Source organism: Haliotis asinina, chromosome 2, assembly GCF_037392515.1.
Source record: "Haliotis asinina isolate JCU_RB_2024 chromosome 2, JCU_Hal_asi_v2, whole genome shotgun sequence".
Classification (NCBI taxonomy): Eukaryota; Metazoa; Mollusca; class Gastropoda; order Lepetellida; family Haliotidae; genus Haliotis; species Haliotis asinina.
The window spans coordinates 84268685-84290368 of NC_090281.1; the positions used below are offsets into that span (position 1 = coordinate 84268685).

The 21684-nt window shown below is 36.5% G+C and overlaps 1 protein-coding gene across 5 annotated transcripts in view; it reads left to right on the forward strand.

Annotated features, from left to right (window-relative positions):
* The window catches only part of LOC137274468 (transient receptor potential-gamma protein-like), a 97497-nt gene that overhangs the window by 69995 nt on the left and 5818 nt on the right, over positions 1-21684 (forward strand). For 3 of the 5 annotated variants that reach the window (XM_067807669.1, XM_067807665.1, XM_067807666.1), the window contains exons 5-11: positions 8281-8418; positions 8728-8867; positions 10963-11315; positions 14315-14516; positions 17098-17292; positions 18552-18593; positions 20138-20327. In XM_067807669.1, coding sequence (XP_067663770.1) covers positions 8281-8418; positions 8728-8867; positions 10963-11315; positions 14315-14516; positions 17098-17292; positions 18552-18593; positions 20138-20327 — 1260 coding nt within the window. Of the gene's footprint in view, positions 1-8280; positions 8419-8727; positions 8868-10962; positions 11316-12481; positions 12684-14314; positions 14517-17097; positions 17293-18551; positions 18594-20137; positions 20328-21684 lie in introns of all 5 variants that reach the window. The other 2 variants (XM_067807667.1, XM_067807668.1) reach the window with 1 other exon arrangement.

The window sequence follows — 21684 nt, forward strand, 5'->3', positions numbered from 1 at the left end:
CTTCATGCTAATGATTAGGAGCTATAAGATATATAGAGAGCAGTTTACGCTTCAGGCATCCAGGGCCGATTTTACTGTGTTGAATTCAGGAATTATCTTGCTTTCTTCTTTATAAGATAGGAATAGCAGGTAAATGATAACCATTTTCTTGTGTGGTTGGTTGACTGGTTCCAGAAATGAGTGGTCTTTGTTTCAGTTTCATATGGAAAGAAATGTGATGAAATCCAGTTGTCCATTCCTGGCAGGTTTTCCTGTGCATGTGATCCTGGGCAATGTTGTATCCTATCATCTCATCTTTGTCTTTCCATCACATGTACGACATTTATAATTATTTTCTTATTTGCATTCATGATTAATTAATCATCCATTGCCTTTTCCAATAAATGAATGATGTTGTACATGCAAGCAATTCTCAGCCAACTAAGAGAAATTTTTATTACTGTTGCATTTGGCAGCTTGAATACAAGATTGATTTCTTTGACCTTGGTTATTCTTGAAGATCATGACTAGAATTGGTGTTCTTGTTGGTTGGGATTGGGAGATAAGACTCACTGGCTTGGTGTTGATGCATGTCATTGTATCATGATGGTGTAAATCGATTCATGTAAGCGATGGAATGATGTCAAATACTGGATTTTCATTTCTAGACGTTATTACAGAATATTACAACTAAAACATTGTTGAGTTTGGTGTTACAGATCATCATCATCATCATCATCATCATCATCATCATCATTTAAAGGGGTTACAAAGTTCTATTCAAGTTATACATTTAACTTGTCAACAAAATTTTGATCATGGATATTAAGCTCACCTGGATAATAAATGGTTCCGTTCCCCAGTTTAACATGACTCTAAGTACAGTATCTCCCTTGTAGTGGAAAGGAGCATTAGACCCAGGAATATTACCCTTCTTTCACCATGACCCCAGTTTGAAGAGATAGAACAGCTTTCTTTGACATTTCCTGAGTAGCTTTTATGTGATGATTCCTGTCAAAATTCAAATAAATTCTGGAAGTGATGATTGAAGCAAGTGGATTCTTTTCATGTTTTCTTTGAAGTGTACAGCATAGAAGAGCAATCAGTGCTCCCTACATCTTTCATTACTTGTTCCATTAAAGTGACAACCCACATTTTTTTAAAATTTGAGAATAAACTTTATGCTTTAAAACCAGTTGGTCCTCTCAAAAGGAAGTGCAAAAGTGTAAATTGGGATAATGAAATACACTTCAAAGTATGTCTACAGGAAATTATCAGTCTCTTATGTCAGTGACAATAAATGTTTAAATTGTTTAAAGCTTTTTTTTATAAATTCTAAATATAATGTTCTGTATGTTACCTTGTATAAGCTGAATTTTGAGGACCATAAAAATGTAGTCAGCAGCATGGGGTCTTCTTATCTATGTGAGTTGACCGCGACCATACTTACGTGTTGCATCCAAAACTGTAACTGCCAGATGTCTTTTGGTGTGAGTTGAACTGCAACCCATCGTAGGGATTGGAATATGCACGAAACACACCATTTTGACAATGATTTTAGGGGTCAAGTTAGGGGTCATCTTCCCTATGGGGTCGGCTTATACATGGTAATATAAAGTAAGTGAAAATTTTGCCACCAAGCTATACCTGGAATGTGAAGAAAAGTACAATACAGGTTTACAAAGAATATACTCCTGTCCTTTAGCGAGTTCCAAGTTTTCTGTCAAAATGAATACTAAGAATTACTGAGCCAGACCATGCTCATTAAAGGCTCTGTGCTATCCATGTTCACATCCAAGATTTATATTAATTAGGAAAGCATTCCAAGTCAGATGGCACTGAGGATTTAATCATGGGAATTATAGATACCACAGATGATGCTAAATATGTTTGATTACCAGGCTGAGGAAACAAGTCATTTCATTACAAGCATGACAGTCACTCACTCTGTTGTTTTTGTTGAGGCTCAAGCCCAGTGTATGGCCATTTGTCCAAGCATTGACCACCAAGTAACAGTACCATTGGTGTGTCTGATTATATTTACCGACCTGCTCAGTGCAGTAAAAACCCACAGATCTCACTTAATGCTTCTGATTTACATGTCATTATATACACTTAGCGCGGAAGCTGAGAATGTCTGCCAAATGGACCTCCTCTGAGGTAGAGGAAGTGGTTTCTTGCGTCTCTGATTGTTGCTTAGTCAGAAAATCTGGAAACGAAACTTCTTTGGCAATTATAGCATCATTGACTGTCTTTTTCATGAGAAACCTTTTGCAATTTCTTGGAATTAATTGTGTATGAACAATGGATGTGCTATGCCTCTTTAGCATATAAATGGATGTTTTGATTTGTGTGTGTCTTCCGTCAACAATATTAAAGGGCAGATTGTGTTATTATTCAGGGCAACGTACTGCCTGAAATTGTTACTGGCCCCCCATGGGATGTTGATTATAATCACAGGGTGCTTGATGGATGTGTTTTGGTGTCCCACTAACTTAAGATGTTTCTGTTGTGATTTGATTTGATATTTTGAATATGTAGGTAATCTTCGATGCAGTCTTTATTACTGGACCTCAGGCCAGGGTGATGAGGTGTTGAAGGTCACAAACGTTAGTGTTTGTCATGCTCACTGCTGTGCTTACCAGAACTGTACCTCTTATTGGTAGTCAGTTTTACTGGTAGAGTCATACTCACTGCCATGATTCATGGTATTGTCTTGCTCACTGTTGAGACACTGTACTTGTGTTGCCATGCTCAGTGAAAGGCATGTTGATATTGTCATGCTCCATGACATTCTTCCTTATACTGTCATGCAGACTGGTATTGCCATGCTCACTGGTACTGATGTGCATTCTTGTATTGTCTTGCTCCTTGAAATACTTGGGGCAGTGGTTTAGTCTAGTGATTAAAGCATTTGCTTGTCAAGCCAAAGACCTAGGACTGATTCCCCACATGGGTAGGTTGTATGAAGCCCATTTCTTGTGTCTAGTGCCATCATATTTTTGCTGGAATATTCATAAAATTATCATAAAACTATACTCACACGTTCACTTACATGCTTTGTGGTATTGTCTTGCTTGAGGTTACTGTCATGCTCAGTCATGTTTATGCCCTATGTGGCCTGTTGTCATCCTTTAACTGTCCACAGATAGAAACATCCTTTCCGCCTACACAAAGTGAGTGCTCCACATCATAATATCGTACAGGACTCAAACCAGTCTGTTAATCCCAGAATGTACATGATTCAGGAAGTGAATGACTCTGTAAGCCTGTAAATTAGTCCAGGTTTAAATCTTTTCACTTTTTCTAAATGAAGGGACTATTTCTTTTCTCCTTGTCATCAGGACTGGGTCTTGTAGACTTGTTCAGACCAAGCACTGCCCCAAGGCGTTCGTAAATGTCAGTGTCGTCCCACTGATAGATGAAATTAGGGATAATAAAGAAACATTATGGGCTGGTCTGAGCTTCATTTAAAGCCTGGTATGGAGGGGAACTGACAAGGAATAAGAGGACAAGAGAGCGTTCAGTGATGTCGTTATGTTCTCAGTAATTGCCCTCTCAAAAACGTGTTAAGTTCTCTCTTTGGACAAGATCTGGTGACTAAGTGGTTCTCAGAAGGGCCAGCCGAAACAGGGGTTGATAGGGCTTGTTATCACTCAACTCAGTTCCAGGTCTGAATGTGTTGCTCAAGAATTGTGTAGTATTCATTCAGTCCCAGCCCAATTGCCTTCTAGCCTTCCAGTAATGAATCTGTCAGTTATATTTTCTTCAGCAATTCACTGTCAAACAGATAGATCCTTTGAATCTTTTAAGTATGCAGTGGTACATTTGGGATCATTTTCTGACTGAGCGGATAATGTTCATGGTTGTAGGTCAAGGACCCTCAAGACCCTGTCAGATTTATGTCATTCACAGTAATTTGTAAAATGTTGTAACCTGGTACCAGGAATTCTTTTAACAGTTGCTCTTGGAAATGGAACATACCAGTAAACAAATCCAGTACCATGAGACTGAAACACGCAAGATTGTCAGTTATGTAGAAATCTGTTTCAGATTAAGAATGTGCCCATTACATTTTTATTGCATTTTCTTTTGGCATTATACAACATAAGAGTTGATTTTGTTGTGCAGTTCCATTTATATTCAGCATTGCTCTAGAATAGCAACAGTAATTGCAACTGACAAAATAGTTCAGATGAAACAGGTTTTCTAGAAACTAGCATAAATATAACAGAAGGTGCTTCTGCAGAATGTTATGTGAAATATGAAATTAATTGTTCCACCATTGTGCCACTGTCAGTATCCTCAGAAGAAGGGATTATTTTCCTTAGATGGTTGATATCAGATGTACTATTCCATCTACTACTTGACTAATCATCCATGTTTTACAGATTACAACAAATTAAACAGTTTTTCCCAATCACATGCTAAACATACAGTTTTATCAAATATTTTGATGAAATGGAAAAATCAAAGGCCAGACAGGAAATGAAAGTCGTTAATCAGACGGGAGTGAATTGTAGGACGGCTGTCTTTTGCAAGAGATTGTGGGCATTATTGTGTTTATGGCACAATGTGTAAAGCAGATGCCACAGCCAACAGGCTCCAACAGGTTCCAACAGGCTGTAACATATGCCAACCATTAACATGATGAGGAAGTTTGTGGCTATCAGGACAGAGGAAGACAATGAAGTCTGTCTGTTCTACATTTACTTCTGAGAGATATAGGTCTGTGGGTGTTAAACTGACCGTGCTATAACTACTTATTGCACAGTATATAAACAGTGATAATTTGACTCTTGTAAATTTGGATAGTATTTTTAACATGTTTATTGTAACTGACACAAAAAAGATAAAATACACAAGTGGAGTTAAGGATTGAATTTGAATAAAACAAAACAATTGTGTTGTCCAGACAGTGTTGAATGCACTCACTAAATTCATTTTGTGTAAGTGAGAAGTGTGTACACCTGATCACCATTTGGTTTGATCACCTGCGAAGATCCAGATAAGGAATGGTTTTCAGCAGCTCATGATTTTTATAAGAGTAAACTGATGGGATCAATTGATCATCCTATCCTGAATTATGTAGATTGATGTCCATGAAAGAGTGAGTGAGTTTACTTTTATGCTGCACTCAGCAGTATTCCAGCTATATGGCGGCTGTCTGTAAATAATCCAGTGATCAACAACATGAGCATTGATCTTCGCAATTGGGAACCAAGGACATTTGTCAACCAAGTCAGCAAGCCTGACCACCCGATCCCATTAGTCGCCTCGTACGACGAGCATAGTTGTCTTTTATGGCAAGCATGGGTTGCTGAGGGCCTGTTCTATCTCAGAACCTTCAGGGGTCTTGATGTTCATGATGTTGGTCACTACATTGTCAGGTTCAGGTATTTTTTACCTTTGAATTATGTTTAATGTGTACTTAGCTTTGATAACATGTCGACACATCATTTTGAAAATAACAAATACTTCAAAACACATTATCTGAATAACATTATGATTAATATGTTTGCAAATAAACTAATTATAAAATAACATTTTGCACTTTTCAGAGTTTTCCCACATTTGAAGTCTTTATGGTCAATATATCAGTGAACAACCAAACTGATCCCACCTTTTGCTAATTAAACTTTTTAGCCAATTTTGAGTACTAATGTGAGTAATGAACTAGACCAATAAACAAATATTCTGTGGAGATAAAAATTCAGTTGTTGCAATTGACTAAGCAAAGGAAATTTAGTCCTTTTCCATCAGAACATATGTACAGGTCTTTATCATTTCACAAATATATGGGGGGGTGACGGTGGGGTAGCCTAGTGGATAAAGCGTTCGCTCGTCACGCCGAAGACCCGGGTTCAATTCTCCACATGGGTACAATGTGTGAGGCCCATTTTCTGGTGTCCCCCGCCATGATATCGCTGGAATATTGCTAAACGCAGCGTAAAACCAAACTCACTCACTCACTCAGAAATATATGACAAATGTTTACCTAGATAAAAATAATCACTACTTCCCTTTGGAATGTCCAAAGACGATTTTCCTTTGAAATCACGAAAATATAAACCACACTGGTGAAGAAGGTGAAGAAAAACAACTTTTTTCTTGTATCTAATTTGAAAGAGCTATTCAATTTCCTGGGAAATTAAGATCCAAGAACATTTCACCCAGGGAGTTAGAATCCATTATGTAATATTGTTGTGTGGAGGTGGAGAAAGTTGGGGTACACTGGATACATTTTTTTTCAGGAAATGTGGTGATCATGGAATATCTTAAAGGTAGAAAACATGTTATGGATGTCAACTCCTATTATATGAGAAACATAACATTTCGGAGTATATTCTTACTCCATCCAGCTGAGGGGTATCCTGGTTCATATTGTTCATTTTTCATGCTGAAGACCTGGGTTCAATTCCCTACATGGGCCTGTTCAACAGAATCAGTATTTTGGTTATATTGATTGTGGGAATACATCTGCAAGGGGGACATCTATATTCCCATATTTACATTTAATCAGTGTTTTTCATGTGTACGCCATGTTCTGTGACGTCCAGCAAGATGTGGGACTATTGTTCTCCAGCTAACAGCACATTGTCCACCATTATAGATTGTTTTCCCAGAACAACAATGGCTGCATAAGCAGAAAAATCAATTTGGCTACATTGTATAAGCAGAATTACCTGACCCAAGGCATCATGTGAACTTCGGTCGCCACTGCTGATGAAATGGTTCCAATCAATGCGGCATGTTAACACAAGTCCCACAGCTAGTGTCGTAACCCATTGATTGGCTCGTTCCGTAGTTCTTTGATATTATTTTCTTGAAGTGTTTACATTGCTGATTCCATATTGCATGATTAATGGATCTTACCAAACCTGTATTACTTGCTCTGGTTGATTGTGATATGAAGGAGCTGATAATACGATACATGCGTGGCTTGTATTGTGGAAATATTGTTGAACATAATGGTTATCAGTACCGTCCATGTAGCATGGATCATTAGACATGCTGACACTGGCCGATGGGATAGAACTTTTTATGACTAGATTAATTGAAAACCGATACATTTGTTAGTGATTTTGCATTATTTGTCAGTATTTGGATCTCACTCCATTTGAATGCATCATATTTAATATTCTACCATGACATTGAAGAAAACTTGAATCTGATTGGTCAAATTCCATTTGATATGTATAAATTACCAAGCCTTTTCAATCAAGAAACAATAGGTATGACTGTATTGATCTACTAATAGCCTACACTTAACAATGGTTGTCAATACCACAAAAGAACAACATATGAGAGGACATTAAAGGATCTTTAAAATGATCTGTTCCAAATTTGGGGACCCGTGAAGTTTCCGGGGTAGAATAGGCCTTCAGCAACCCATGCTTGCTAAAAATGGCGACTCTGCTTGTCGTAAGAGGCGACTAACGGGATCGGGTGGTAAGGCTTGCTGACTTAGTTGACACATGTCATTGATCCCCAGTTGTGCAGATCGGTGCTCATGTTGTTGCTGACTGGATTGTCTGGTCCAGATTCAATATTTACAGACTGCTGCCATATAGCTGGGATATTGCTGAGTGCGGTGTAAAACTAAACTCACTCACTCACTACATATTTGAGATAGATGTATCAAATGTTTAGTTTCATCTAAAACTCAGTGATTCTTATTCTGTCTTACATGTTTGATAATTCTTAAACAAATTAAACTGACATCATATATCAGTGGGCTTTAGTGTCCAAAGTAGTATTACCTTTCTGTTCTACAATCAAAGGAATAAAGCTAAAACTGTACAGAAATGCTTGCCCACAGGCCAATGACTTGTGAAAACACTGCTGTTGCTCTCAGTGAGATTTTGTTTGCTTGCTTTACACATTCACAATTGAATTGAAGGGAAATCAACAAGTTTATTTACTCACAATACTTCAAATACCTGTAATATCTTTTCATGTTAGAAAAAAAAGGACCAGGGTAATTTCGTACTTAAATATAATTTGTCATGCTCATGCTGTATGTTATGATATTGCTGGATTATTACAAGAAGTCTCATAGTTTATCTCTCACTTGACCAAATAAGGAGTGTGTGTCCACAATGATTAGTGAAATCTGAATTGAAATGTTTAGGACCTTGTTGAATTTTGTATTTCATAAAGGTTCTTAAATCGTTTGACTTGCGCTCATATTTTGTTCACTTCTGTTCATCAATCTTCATGCACCTTTTACTTATATATAATTACCTACCTTCTGTCTCATTCACTCACTCACTCACTTTCTGGCCATCTGTTTTTCAGTTCTGTTGATCCTTGTGTCTCAACGGGTAGAGATACTGTCTGAAAGTGACAGTGGTAACCATGACGACAAAGTGAAGCGGGAACTCCGTGGGGCACCTGCCACGACCATTGAGTGGATGATCTTAGCCTATGTTGCTGGTGGGTGATTTTTTAAGATGGATAACCTTTTGAGAGCATGGTCAGTTTGTCGAGAGAACAGCAAGTGCAAAAAAGTTCTGCAACTCGAGGACTGTGTCTGTTCAACCTAACTCCATCATATTTCAAGAGAATATGTATGTTATCCCATACTTGAACATAATATTAGTTTGTGTTTGACCATTATGTTATTGCATATTTGGCGATTATATTGTTCCATGTTTCACATCATCTTACATTGTGTTATTCCATGTTTTCCATCTCTGTATTATATTTCAAATACTGTATTATATTGTGAAGCTACTTCTACAGGTTTGATGTGGACTGAGATCAAACAACTATGGGACGATGGTGCCAAGGAATACGTTCATGATATGTGGAATATTCTGGATTTTGTGACCAACTCTTTGTACATAGCAACATTTACACTCAGACTCCTTGCGTACTTACAGGTGAGTGTGTCAGTAACAGAGATACTGATACATCTGGATCACAACATACGGAATGGGTTGATTATAAGAAATGTACGATAAAACCCTAAAATATCATCCCACTTCAGAAGCATTGACAACATCAGGTTTTCACAAGTGAATGTTCTTCCTGCTCCAGGCGATCAATGCAATGATTAACTTGGCTGAAGTGGTGTATGACTGTCCCCAAGAGGTCTAGAAGGAAATGACAAATGCTGGAACCACTAAATTTCTGCTAGCGCCATTCCTCAGAATGATAAATAGAGATTACATTGCACTCTAAATTGTCTTGTGTTTGGAAGATACGGTAATCAAGATATCACAATTAGCAAGTGATAATTAAATATTAATGGCTTAATAAATTAAACTGAATTGTTGAAAATATTTTCAGTTAGGACTATTCTGACCCAGAGTCAAAGAGACAAAAGTTCAGCAGCTTTAGTCAGTGAAGTTCCAGGAACAATGAGAGGACATTACTGAAAAACTGATAACCAAGGCATCGAAAAGAAACAACCTAATAGAAATTTCTGGGCTTTTTTTAATGCGCACTGAAAATGAAAATATTCATCTCAAATATTCAACTCTGTTGATCAAGGATACCAAACTCAGTAACACAATGTGTGTTCTCTGTTTGATTGGCATATTTTAGAAGTATCATACTTCTAAAGTAATATACTTTTATAATGTGTGTACTCACTTAAACAATAGAACACACAGCATGCTCCTTAGTAACTTAACACAACATGAAAACAAATCGGATTGCAGGGCTGTAATAGATTGACTGTTCTATGTTCCTTCTCCTATCTCTTTCTCTTACCAGGAATATTGCTGAATGCAGCTGTAAATTACAAACAAATTGAAATATCTTCTTTGCCTACTGACCAAGTCAACTACAATATATATTTGTACAAAGTTTTCCCATATCTCCTTGCTTTGTGTCTATAAGGGGCAGTGGGGTAGCCTAGTGATTAAAGTGTAACCACACCTGAAGGTATAGACCTGGGTTCAGTTCACCATATGAGTACAATTTGTGAAGCCCATTTCTGGTGTCCTTGGTCATGATAAAATTGATAACAATTCTCACTCTCTTATGTGAATTACATTCATTTCTCAGCTGACAATAAAGATGCCATGACAATTTGTATAAAAAGTAGAACAAAGTCATCTGCATGAAAATCCAATAGATGATTGAGTATGGCCTGGAGATGTTGCCTTCCTGGAGAATACATGTTCCTAGCACAATGTTACAAGCATCCTTCATCATGTCCTAGAATCTATTGAGTTGCACAAAACGTGCTACAGTTCTTTTGCATGTGTTGAGCTGTAATTTTTTTTCTGGCAAATCAAAGGCTTTGTACCATTAGCATGTCATGTGATCACTTGTCCAACTGAAACACTTGTGATGAGGCTCGCTTCCTGTGCGATTTGAGAGAGATGCGTGAGGAATATAAATCATCACCACCAAGAATTGCTGTAAAAGCTGACTGATCACGTACACATCCAAATAATCAATATCCTGTCATGTGACCAGAATCATAATGGCATGTTGTAAGTTTGTACTCTTTGGAGTTTGACTTTCATGACATATACACTGTTTGACATGTAAAATTGTCATTTGTTAGTTCAGAATTGAGTGTTTTCAAATAACAGAGATGCTGGTGGTGTTTAAAACCACAAAATACTTTTGCTTGCATGGTCTCAATCTCTGTGACTTGTTTTGTTGAGAAATGACAGAATTGTGGACAGAAATAGTGATTAAATACTTATTTTTTGCATGATTAGTTGATTGCCTTCATAAAAAGTATTTAGATGTTTTAGAATTGTAGTGTGCTGTCCTGTTTGGTCCTTGGTAAATGTCATTCCTCCAAAGCCAGATAATAATCAGCTGAATTTTTGAAAATTTTCCTTCTACAATTTCCTTTGGACAATTTTTAATCTGATTTCTGTACACTTAAAATTGTTTGGACAATTGTCATTCAAGCATTGAAATTTGACCTTTCACCTGACATACCAATTGCTTGACCATTCCTACATGCGTGTGTGTGATACAATAAACATTCATTCATTCATATTTCAGGTTCAAGAGGAAAGGAAGAACAATGACCCGGCAGCCCTAAAACAACGTAAAGCTTGGGATGCCTACGATCCCAATCTCATCGCAGAAGCTCTTTTTGCTGCAGCTAATATCTTCAGTTCCTTAAAACTCATATATATATTCACAGTCAATCCTCATTTGGGGCCCTTACAGATATCCCTAGGGCGAATGATCATGGATATTATGAAGTTTGGATGTGTATATTTTCTCGTGTTGTTTTCCTTTGCGTGTGGACTAAACCATCTCTACTGGTACTATGCAACTGTTCATGCTGACGAGTGTGCTGCAGACAGTAAGAGCACATCCTGTGATAGAAAATTCCGCAGTTTTGCAAAGTAAGTTTTGTCATCTTCTTATGAGTTGATTAATATTGCGAAAAGGCAAACCAATCAATTATATGGGATAGGACCCATGAAGATCTTCAGTCACTCATGCTTGTTGTAAGAGGCGACTTGGGTGGTCAGGCTCATTGACTTCTTGTCATTGTATTCCATTTGCTTAGACTGAAGCTCATGCTGTTGATCACTGGATTGTCTAGTCCAGACGTGATTTGTTACAGACCACCACCATATGGTTGGAATCTTGCTGAGTCAGGTGGATAGACTGAAAACAAACATATTTTGGTTAAAGAAACAAAACAAAATATTTTAAAATTCATTTGAGATCAAATGTAATTGCCAGTCTGAGAACTGATAATTTGAACAATGTATTCTTACTAGCTAACCTTGATATGAATCAACATGCCTTGTCACGGTATCAGTGACAACATTAACAGAAAAAAATACTTGATTTGGCTGAAATCAGGTTACTTTGTATAAGAAACGCAACCCTGAAAATCTCAAAAACAATGATACAAATGAAACGGTGCTTTAACACCAGACTATGTTTGTGTTTTAAAGCCCTGTGAAGATTCACGTCTTCAGCAAGCCAGCTTCTCGTAAGAGGTGACTTATAGGGATCAAGCTCCCTGACTTGATGCAAGCCATCTTATCCCATTTGGATTGATAATGCTAATGATATCAGTCATGGCTCAGATATTTAAAGACCAAAGTCATACTGTAGTATAATATTCTTAACTGCAGTGTTCAGCAACAGTAATTCAAACAACCACACAAATTTGAGAGACTTTAAGCCTACTAAAATAGACAATGAATGAATCTATAATATTTGAATCATTTGTAACTGTAGTTATAATCTGTACCTAATAATTTTTTCAGACTCACTGGCCTAAAACTATACTGCTCAAGCAAAGTTAAGGCTCACTTGATTCTTTCACGTAAATATAGTTGACATGGCATGACAGGTAAATTGTAGCAAAATGACAGATTTGGTTATTTTTGGTACTACATGTAACCCAGAACAAAACATTGGTGTTGTCATATGATAAAAAATGTTTTCTTTGTAACCACTCTACTTTTCAGGCTTATTTGCAGTATGATATTGCTGTGTGATATAACAATGTGATATTGCTGATGTAACTCTTGTCTTGGGGTATTTGCAGTTTATTTGACATACTACAGACTTTGTACTGGTCGGTGTATGGCCTGGTGGATCTGGAGCATGCAGAGCTCCAGCCCAAGTTTAACCATCAGTTTACAGAATTTGTGGGCAAACTGACATTTGGGACGTATAGCTGGATTGCCTTCATTGTGCTCCTCAATATGCTGATCGCTATGATGAGCAACTCATATCAGATGATCTATGTGAGTACCTGTGACTGCAGTTTTTGGTAAGGGCACCTGTTGAGGCTGCTGGGACTTGTCCTCAAGGATGAGCAGACTCTGGGGATAGCAGAACTTTGGTACAACAGAACCTTGGTATATGCCAAGACTTGGTTTTGTTTGCATGGAGAACTGCAGTGTTCAAGATGAGGATACTTGGTGTTACGGGTCCTCAGCATTGCAGAAACTTTGTATAGCATATCTGCATTATATATCTGATGTTTAATATTTAAGTTATAAACAGCAGAACATTGCAGATATTGATAATAGCAGCACCTCAGTGTGGCAAGGTTTTAATTATCCTCTTCAGTCCAACAAATCTTGTCATTATTTCATTTTATCTTAAGAGAACATATTAAAAAAATTAATATGCGTAATTCATTCATGTACATAAGAAAAAAATCAAACTTTTGCTGAAGTCCCAGTATTAAGGTAAATATTATTCGATAGGCTTGATGAAAAATATCTACCCAAATATGAATGAATCTGAAATTAAAAATGCATTTATTCAAACTTTTCTGTAATTTGCTTATTTTTTGCATATTGATTAGAACTGTAAATTTTGAGAAGAAGTTGGCATTTTCATGGATATGTTTTTCTTGATTAGTCAAATGCCAGAGTTCATGTTTCTGTAAGCCTCGTAGAACCATCTGTCCTCATGTATAATCCTTGGAGCCAGTTAGTGCAATGAGTGATGATGATGCCAAGATTACTGGATTCCAACATATGTCATGGATATAAGTCTCCTTTCAGATCAGATTAAGGCTGTCGAGCTGCACTGCTCAGGCTGTCTCAAACAGGGACATTAGCTGATGATCCTTCTAATTCCTTCATGGTGTTGTCTGGAGGCAGTTTATGTTATCCTTTTAAAAACATAAAAAACCAAACTAAATCAAATATGATCTTAGAAAAAGACATGGATTAAATACTTACATTGGTCGCAAAGCTCATGCTTGTCCGGGAAAAAGTTTGCTGTGATGACAATTAAATATCCAATAATTGTAGACTGTATTGATGAATCTGAAAATAATTTTTACACTTTTAAGTCTATGAGTAATTAATTTTCAGTGACTGGCCACATTGTCATAATTAGTACTCCCGTGGAGTTTTCTATTTTAAAAAACGATCTGAAATAGATATACACCAAGAATATGTTCAAGGACTCAGCTTTTGCTGGGGTAACCACTTTATAGGCCATTTCCTTTTTGCAACAAGGTTTGGGTTTCATTTGTCAGATGGATACAATTAGTGTGGCCCATTCATCATCATTTTGTTGATATTTAATAGATACCCTTTCAATATTGTGGTCATATCATGGGGCAGACTGACAGTGAAGAAAAACACACTTGATATAAAGGAAATAAATAGAAAATAACAAAATTATTTGAAATTAAATACTAATCACATGCACACAATCTTTGTCATATATTGGCCCACAGTTTTACTTGACTTGAGGTAGAATGACAAGAAGATTGAAATTTGGAAAGGCAAGATTACTGGTGTCAAAGCTCTGCATCCTGTTCTGCTTATCCTGTTGAACCATCACCAGCACCTTCTCCAGCTGCCCTAGATCTTTGACCAAATCTTATTTATGTCCTTGTCTTTTTTTCCAGTCTATTTGAGATACTGCAGACATTGTACTGGTCCGTATTTGGTTTGGTGGATCTTGATCATGCTGAACTTCGGCCAAAGTTCAATCATGAGTATACTGAACTGATTGGGAAACTGATGTTTGGGGTGTATAGTTGGATTGCTCTGGTAGTCCTTCTCAACATGCTCATTGCTATGATGAGCAATTCATACCAGATTATATATGTGAGTAACTAGGAGAGGTCAAGGTCACTGGCAGGTCAACTCTTGAAGGTCACATCCCCTATGTTCACACATATCCAATGTGCACTTGTCTTTCAATCCAGACTGAATTGTACTTGCACTCTTTGTTTATGGTTTGTGGCTAAAACATATTTGGTAATGGAAAATTTGCAAAAAATTCAATATCTTTAACAATGAAATTGTCATTTTACTTTAAATGTGTTTTCCAAAAGATGTGAAAAAACATGGGATTGAATTGGTTTGGCAGGAAAGACTGAGGTATGTTAAATACATTTGTTGTCCAAAATTGGCTTCCCCAATGAAATCATGCAACCTCTCTTGGAAGACATGACACTAATGAAATTGTGACACAATGCTCTGCAGATCATTGTGACACCACCTGTTATCATGATTTCAAAATCAGATGACATCAATGATTGTTTGTTACTGAAGTTGGGTATCTCTGCCTTCAAGACCATGACGACAATGATGGTTATTGCTGACAAAGTGAAAACATGTGAAAAATGATTTTGGAGGATAAACTGAATCACACTTGTGTGTTTTGACATCAAATATATCAAAACAAGTCAATAGAAGTTTAATCCCTCAGCATGCCACAGAATTTAAATTTGTATCGACTCATGCTGAAGAATTAATTGTTTACTAAGATGAGATTTTCTCTCAGTATATGTTACAGCAAAGGCTACTCAGGATGTGTTCATGCTGAAATATGACAGTTGTCTGATTGTGATCAAAATCAAGCTTAGAATCAGCACTGGTATAATTTAGTGGTACATACACATGTATGCATGCGTGCAGTCAGTATGTCCTGCACTTTTGGTGGACGAGAAACACTTACACATCCCAGTATATATATTCACAACTGCCAGAGAAAGTGACCTTTGACCTTATAATAGAAGCTGTCTCTTCTCCAAATAGATTGTCAATCACAGTGTTTGACACTTCATAAGAGTCATTTATCAATTCATTATTGTGTGTTGCCATGGCATTTGAACATAAAGAAAATGAGCGTTTTAATTTTGGAACCAGCTTGTAGTGCCTGCACACCAATATGTGATAGAATTCACATGAAAGACACCAATTGAGTATTTAATATTGGCATGCTAGTTTCCAATAAACTGAATCATACATTCAAGTTTTATTGACTTGGAAATCAAACCTTTATATAGTGTTGGTGACTGTTAATATCAGCAGGATTCAACCATAGCATTTCAAAACAAATATGAAAGAAATTTCTAATTTAGTTACCCTTCATCAATGTATCTTTTGCATCTTATGAATGGTGAAACACTTGTATGGGTGGTAACATGCACTATAGGTGGATGGGCAACCTACTTTCTCTCTATTGTAGGCAGTCCTCTGCTTTGTAATCTCTCTGCAAGTACTGTTCAGAGTTACTCTCACATGTTGGATTCAAATACATGTATCTTTGATGTCTGAAGAAGTTCAATTTACTTACTCCATTTTCAAATTAATTGATCATCATATGTTTTAAGAAAATAAAGACTTCTAAATTTTTAATGAACCTATCATCTGCTTGTAATTCATTTTGTTGTTCTTTATATCTTTGTAATGACACCTGTAGAATGTCTCAATATATCCCCAGTAAACACATACATTATATAAGCACATGTTTCACTGCAAATGCTATTTCATACATTATATAAGCACATGTTTCACTGCAAATGGTATTTCAAATATTTGTTAATTTTTGTTCATGTTTTATTGAATTATTCTTATCTATGATTTTAAGGACATTTGTGTCATTTAAACTTTTATCTGCTATAAATGTTATCTTTATGATATTCTTATCATGTAATTTCTTCATGGCTTTTCCTGATTTTTCACGTAGATTTTTTATTTTAACAATGCTTTATAATTTTTATTAAATACACATCTAACTTCATGAATAATTGTAATATTTCACATTTAAATATTTACTAATTTGTGCATCAGCTGTAATGCATAGTATAATCATTTTTCATGTTAATGTTCTTTCTGCGTGAAGTAGCCTCAGTGGCACTTATTAATTTTAAAATATACACAAAATGGAAATGATTTACTATTTGTTTCTGTATGTATTTTTATGTAAAAATTCCCCACAGAGCTCTGAGAATACCTGAGATGCTTCAGCTTTGTGGTGATATTTACCCAACCTGAATGACACCAATACCACTATGTTAAAGACTTCTTTTATTTGATCTTCATATACATGTATATTTATAAGTTATACATATTTTAACCTTTTCGTGAAAGACATCCATTCAGTTAAAAAATAACTGGAAGTTGAGAACATTCCTTAAAACAATTTGAGAAAAAGGTTGAGAATGTGAACGTGTTTGAAGCACCTGTAAAATATCACAGTAATGCTTTATTGCAGATGTGAAGGTAAAGGCTGAGAACTGTATCACAGGGGATTCAACACAAAGTACTGACAGTATACCTTGTATCTCCTTACACTACATACACATGTAAATATGTAAGGAATAGACCATTGATTTTTATAAATAAGCAAGACTATGTAGATATCATGTATTGATAAGACGATGTGCACCTATTTCAGAGCCAAGCAGATGAGGAGTGGAAGTTTGCCCGTTCCAAGCTGTGGATCAGCTACTTCGAGGACAGTGGCACATTGCCTGCTCCCTTCAATATCATTCCCAGTCCCAAGACCTTCTATTACATTCTTGTGTGGTTCAAGAATAAACTGTGTGCATGCTCCAAGAAGCAGAAGAGAAACCGATGGCAGAGTATCAAGGTGAGCATGAGCCCTCAGTGCTGAGGGCACCCCAGCTGATAGATACATTGTTCATGAGAGACACTGATCATGACAGATACATTGTTCACGACAGGCGTATTGAAGTCAGACTTAGTGTGGAGACAATGTTTAGATAACACCATATTCATGATAGACACATTGCTAATGACAGACATGCTGTTAATGATACACGACGGGCGTATTGAAGTCAGACTTCGTGTGGAGACAATGTTTAGATAACACCATTTTCATCATAGACACATTGTTCATGGTGGGCCTTTTGAAGTCAGACTTGGTGTTATCTAAAGATTGTCTCAACACGACATGATAGACACTTTATTCATGAGTATTCCAAGTCAGACTTAGTGTTGAAACAATGTTCATTATAGATGATGTTGAGATAACACTATGTTCTTGTTAGACACAATGTTCATGACAGACAATAGTCAGATCAGACCATAAAGGCATGATAGACACTTTATTCATGAGTATTCCAAGTCAGACTTAGTGTTGAAACAATGTTCATTATAGATGATGTTGAGATAACACTATGTTCTTGTTAGACACAATGTTCATGACCGACAATAGTCAGATCAGACCATAAAGGCATGATAGACACTCATATGTGTCGAGAGAATGTTCACAGTAGAGACTTAAATCTTCATAAAACACAGTGGTAAATTATTTTTACAATGGATGGAGTGTTATGCTGAAACAATAAGACATATTAATAAGCGATGCATATGACTGACACATGACGAGACACAGTGTTCTATAGAGATACTGTTGTGGCAAAGGACATAATGATAAAACATGTTCGGGACAAAGAAATGTTCCATTTTGACTAAAACCAGTAAAGGACACAGTGTCCATGAGGAATATTAATACAGCAACAGAACACAACACATGTAGGTAATTCAGTATTGATATAGGTGTTTTGTTGCAAAGATCTGGATTAAACTGGTCTTCAGCAACTAATTCTTCTTGTAAGTATGTCTGATGTGATTGACTCACCAGGTTCACTGACAGAAGTCAGTGTATCCTGAATGTAGTGATCAATACTCAGAATGCCAATCAGTGGTCCAAACTTGAGTATCTACATTCTTCAGTCATATTGCTGGTGTCAGCATTACACAACAAACATGTACATTGTGCTGCATTGAAACTATGTCTTTACTGTGCTTCCGATGAAACAAAGTAGCAATCCATTAATTAGTATGTTTTAGTTAACTAATATTATTCCTATTTTCTTTTTTCAGAAAATTGTAAAGAAGATCAATGAAAGAGAAATAAAATATCAGGTAACCAGTGACATGGAACTTCAGCCTTGGGGTACAAAAGTGTATAAAACCTATTTTTCTATAAATACAGTTTACAATAGAGAGTTAATGTCTAATATTTGGATGCATACTTTGGATATCCTGGAGCAGACACTCATCATTGATGTCATGACTGACAGACTGATTGCTGCCCACATTATGAACCAGTCACAGACTTTTCCAGTCAGAGTGAGACCAGTGGCTGCTCTGTGATGACACCATGATGAATGATTTGCTTGCCACAAATCAACAACAACAGCAAAACGCAAGCAATTATCTTCCAGTGGTTTGTCTGTTTCTCACTTGTGTATGATGGGATAAATATCACGTCATGGTGACACCACATAGTTGTTGTGCAGGGTGATGAACTAGATCCGGTGGTCAAGCTCACTCCGTTGGTTGCATCCCAGTAGTACTGACTGATGCTGGTGATGTAATCCAGATCTGATTATGATGGGCATTACATAGCTGGAATAAAGGGTAATCAACAACCAACTCAACAAACATGGAATTTGCCTTGCCCCTCGGTACTACAATGTAACTAGTCTGTCTCACAGCCCCTGAAACATATTATTTTCCCTTCTGCCCATCCCTTTCTGAAATGAAAAAGCTCTGAATAATGCAAGGCAAGTTTTCCTCAGGTCCTGAATCATCCAGCACACTGGGACTTCTTTCAAATTTAAAAGGAATTATTCGTATATATCAAAATTATATATATTCAGAGGCTTAGCATTGGTCTACAGTGTACAATGAACACAATGGTCTACAGTGTACAATGAACACATTGGTGTCCCAGTGATTCAAATCTTGGTGGACAGATATCCCTTACTAATCCTTGATAAAATCAATGATTGTTTCTGATAACTTGATATGATAAGAAATACTTTAAGTTTCAGAATTAAAGACACCTGTGCATTATTATCTGAATCACAATGCTTTTTCCTCTGAAATGAAACACTCCTTTACATGTTTAACCTTTATGCAAGCTCTACTTGTATTACTGATTTTCATTGATCCATTCATATATATGCTGTTTTACCTGTTATGCCAAATGAAATCTGTTTTATAACAGAGACTAATTATTCTCATGTGTTGAGGCTTTACATCTGACACGTTAAAGACTGCATTGACAGTGTATTATTTTGTGTTTAGATCCAGGCGGTGATATTAAGGATGGTTGTCAAAATGTGACACAATGTGTTATTAGGATAATGATTTTGGATGTTTCATAAATATGCAGTTGGAAAGTCTGCTTCAAATGACATGAATTAGCTAGGGTTGGCCATTTCCCAGGACCATGTATATAATTGGTATAGGAATGGCAGGACAGAACATTCCATTTCTCTGTTGTCATAGAGTTGTGCAAAGACTTTATTGTTTTTAATAAATGAGTCATTTCTTATTAATTATAATTAAAACATGTTGTTTCAAGAGATTTACCTCATTAATCTGAGTGCTTAGTGCCCAAAGCTCCTCGCTGCAATCCCAAGTATGGTATATATTTACATTTTTGGTGTCCTCGCCAGGCTGTGATGCGGGACCTCATCAAGCGGTACATCATGCAAAAACAGCGCGGACCACAAAGAGGGGAAGGAGTCACAGAGGATGATGTCAATGAGCTCAAACAAGACATATCCTCCTTCCGCTTTGAACTGCTTGAGATTCTGCGCAGCAATGGGATGAAGACTCCAAATCCCAACCAACCCAAGCCCACAAGTAAGAAGATGAGATACTGGAAGTCTCTGGTTGGCAGCCTTAATATTGATGCCAGGAAGAGTGAAGATCATGACTAATTCTTCCTTTCAAGCACTGTATAAGTGTTTGGCGATTGGTTATACAGTGAATTCAATAAATGAAATATTGTGGCATTAATTCTGAAATAGAAATGCTGGAACTAATACTTGGTCACATGGGCTCTATAGTTTAGATTCCTTTCTATGTGTTTCCTTTTGGTCACGGACTTTGTTTATTCCATGATTGTTTGTGAACTTGCATAAGTTATTGGTTCTGTGTATGGTTTCAAGGTGTTGATCGCCTTCTGACTGTCTGCTTTTGTACTGTTTGATTCTTCCAATTTCTGTTCTTCCTGTCAGTATTGCTTCCATGCATTTACTAACAGACCTTTGTCCAGAACAAGACACATGTTGTCAGCATGGCCAGACGTTTTTGTCATCTGCTCTATTCTTCCTTGTTCATGAAGCGTTTAATTGTGTTCTCCCTCACATGAATACAATTGAGGTGTGATTACAACCACTGACTCCTGGAAAGTGTCTGATTTTGCAAAAGTGAAGATTGTTTTACAAGCCCATGTTGGGAGATGTTTATGAAACTGTACAATTTCTGAAATCTTTTATTACAAACATGTCTGTTTTTTAGCAAAATAGAACTTTAGCTGTTGTACTTTGATATAATTTCTATTTTGATTGTGTTTTTTGAGGGGGAGATGAAAATCCTGTTGTTGAAAGTGAATGTGTTAGATGACAGTATTTATTTGTTCAATCATGTAAATATGGTGTTGATAGTTCAAACCGTGCCTCCAATCCACTTTTCCAAGAAAGTTGACGTTGTCTTGTTTTGTCAAATGTTCTATTACTTGCAATACAATTCTCATAGTATGTAAATGTAGATCATTAGGACATGTACAACTAACATAGTTCAAACTGTGATGTATATAACAAACTCTGAAAATTTATATCATTAACCTTGTGTATTATAACATTGCTTTTATTCCAGAGTTTGAAAACAGAATGAAATTTTCCAAAGAAAAGTGACTTCGAATGAATGTGATGTTTTATTGTATGACTTGTTAATACTTAATAACTGTTGTATTTGTATGCATTCAAATTTGAATGTTGTATTTTATTGTCATGGACATGTACGTGGAAGCTGGCTTGACAAAGAGGGACATTTGGTTCTACCAAACCCTACTCCCTAAGACTGTAAAAAAAAAACTGTTAGAGACACATGGAATTATATTTCCTAGACTTCTAGTCTTGTTTTAGAAAAAAAGAAAGCATTCTTCCCAAATCTCAGGTGGAAAATATCATTTACTGAACACTGAAGATATTAAGTA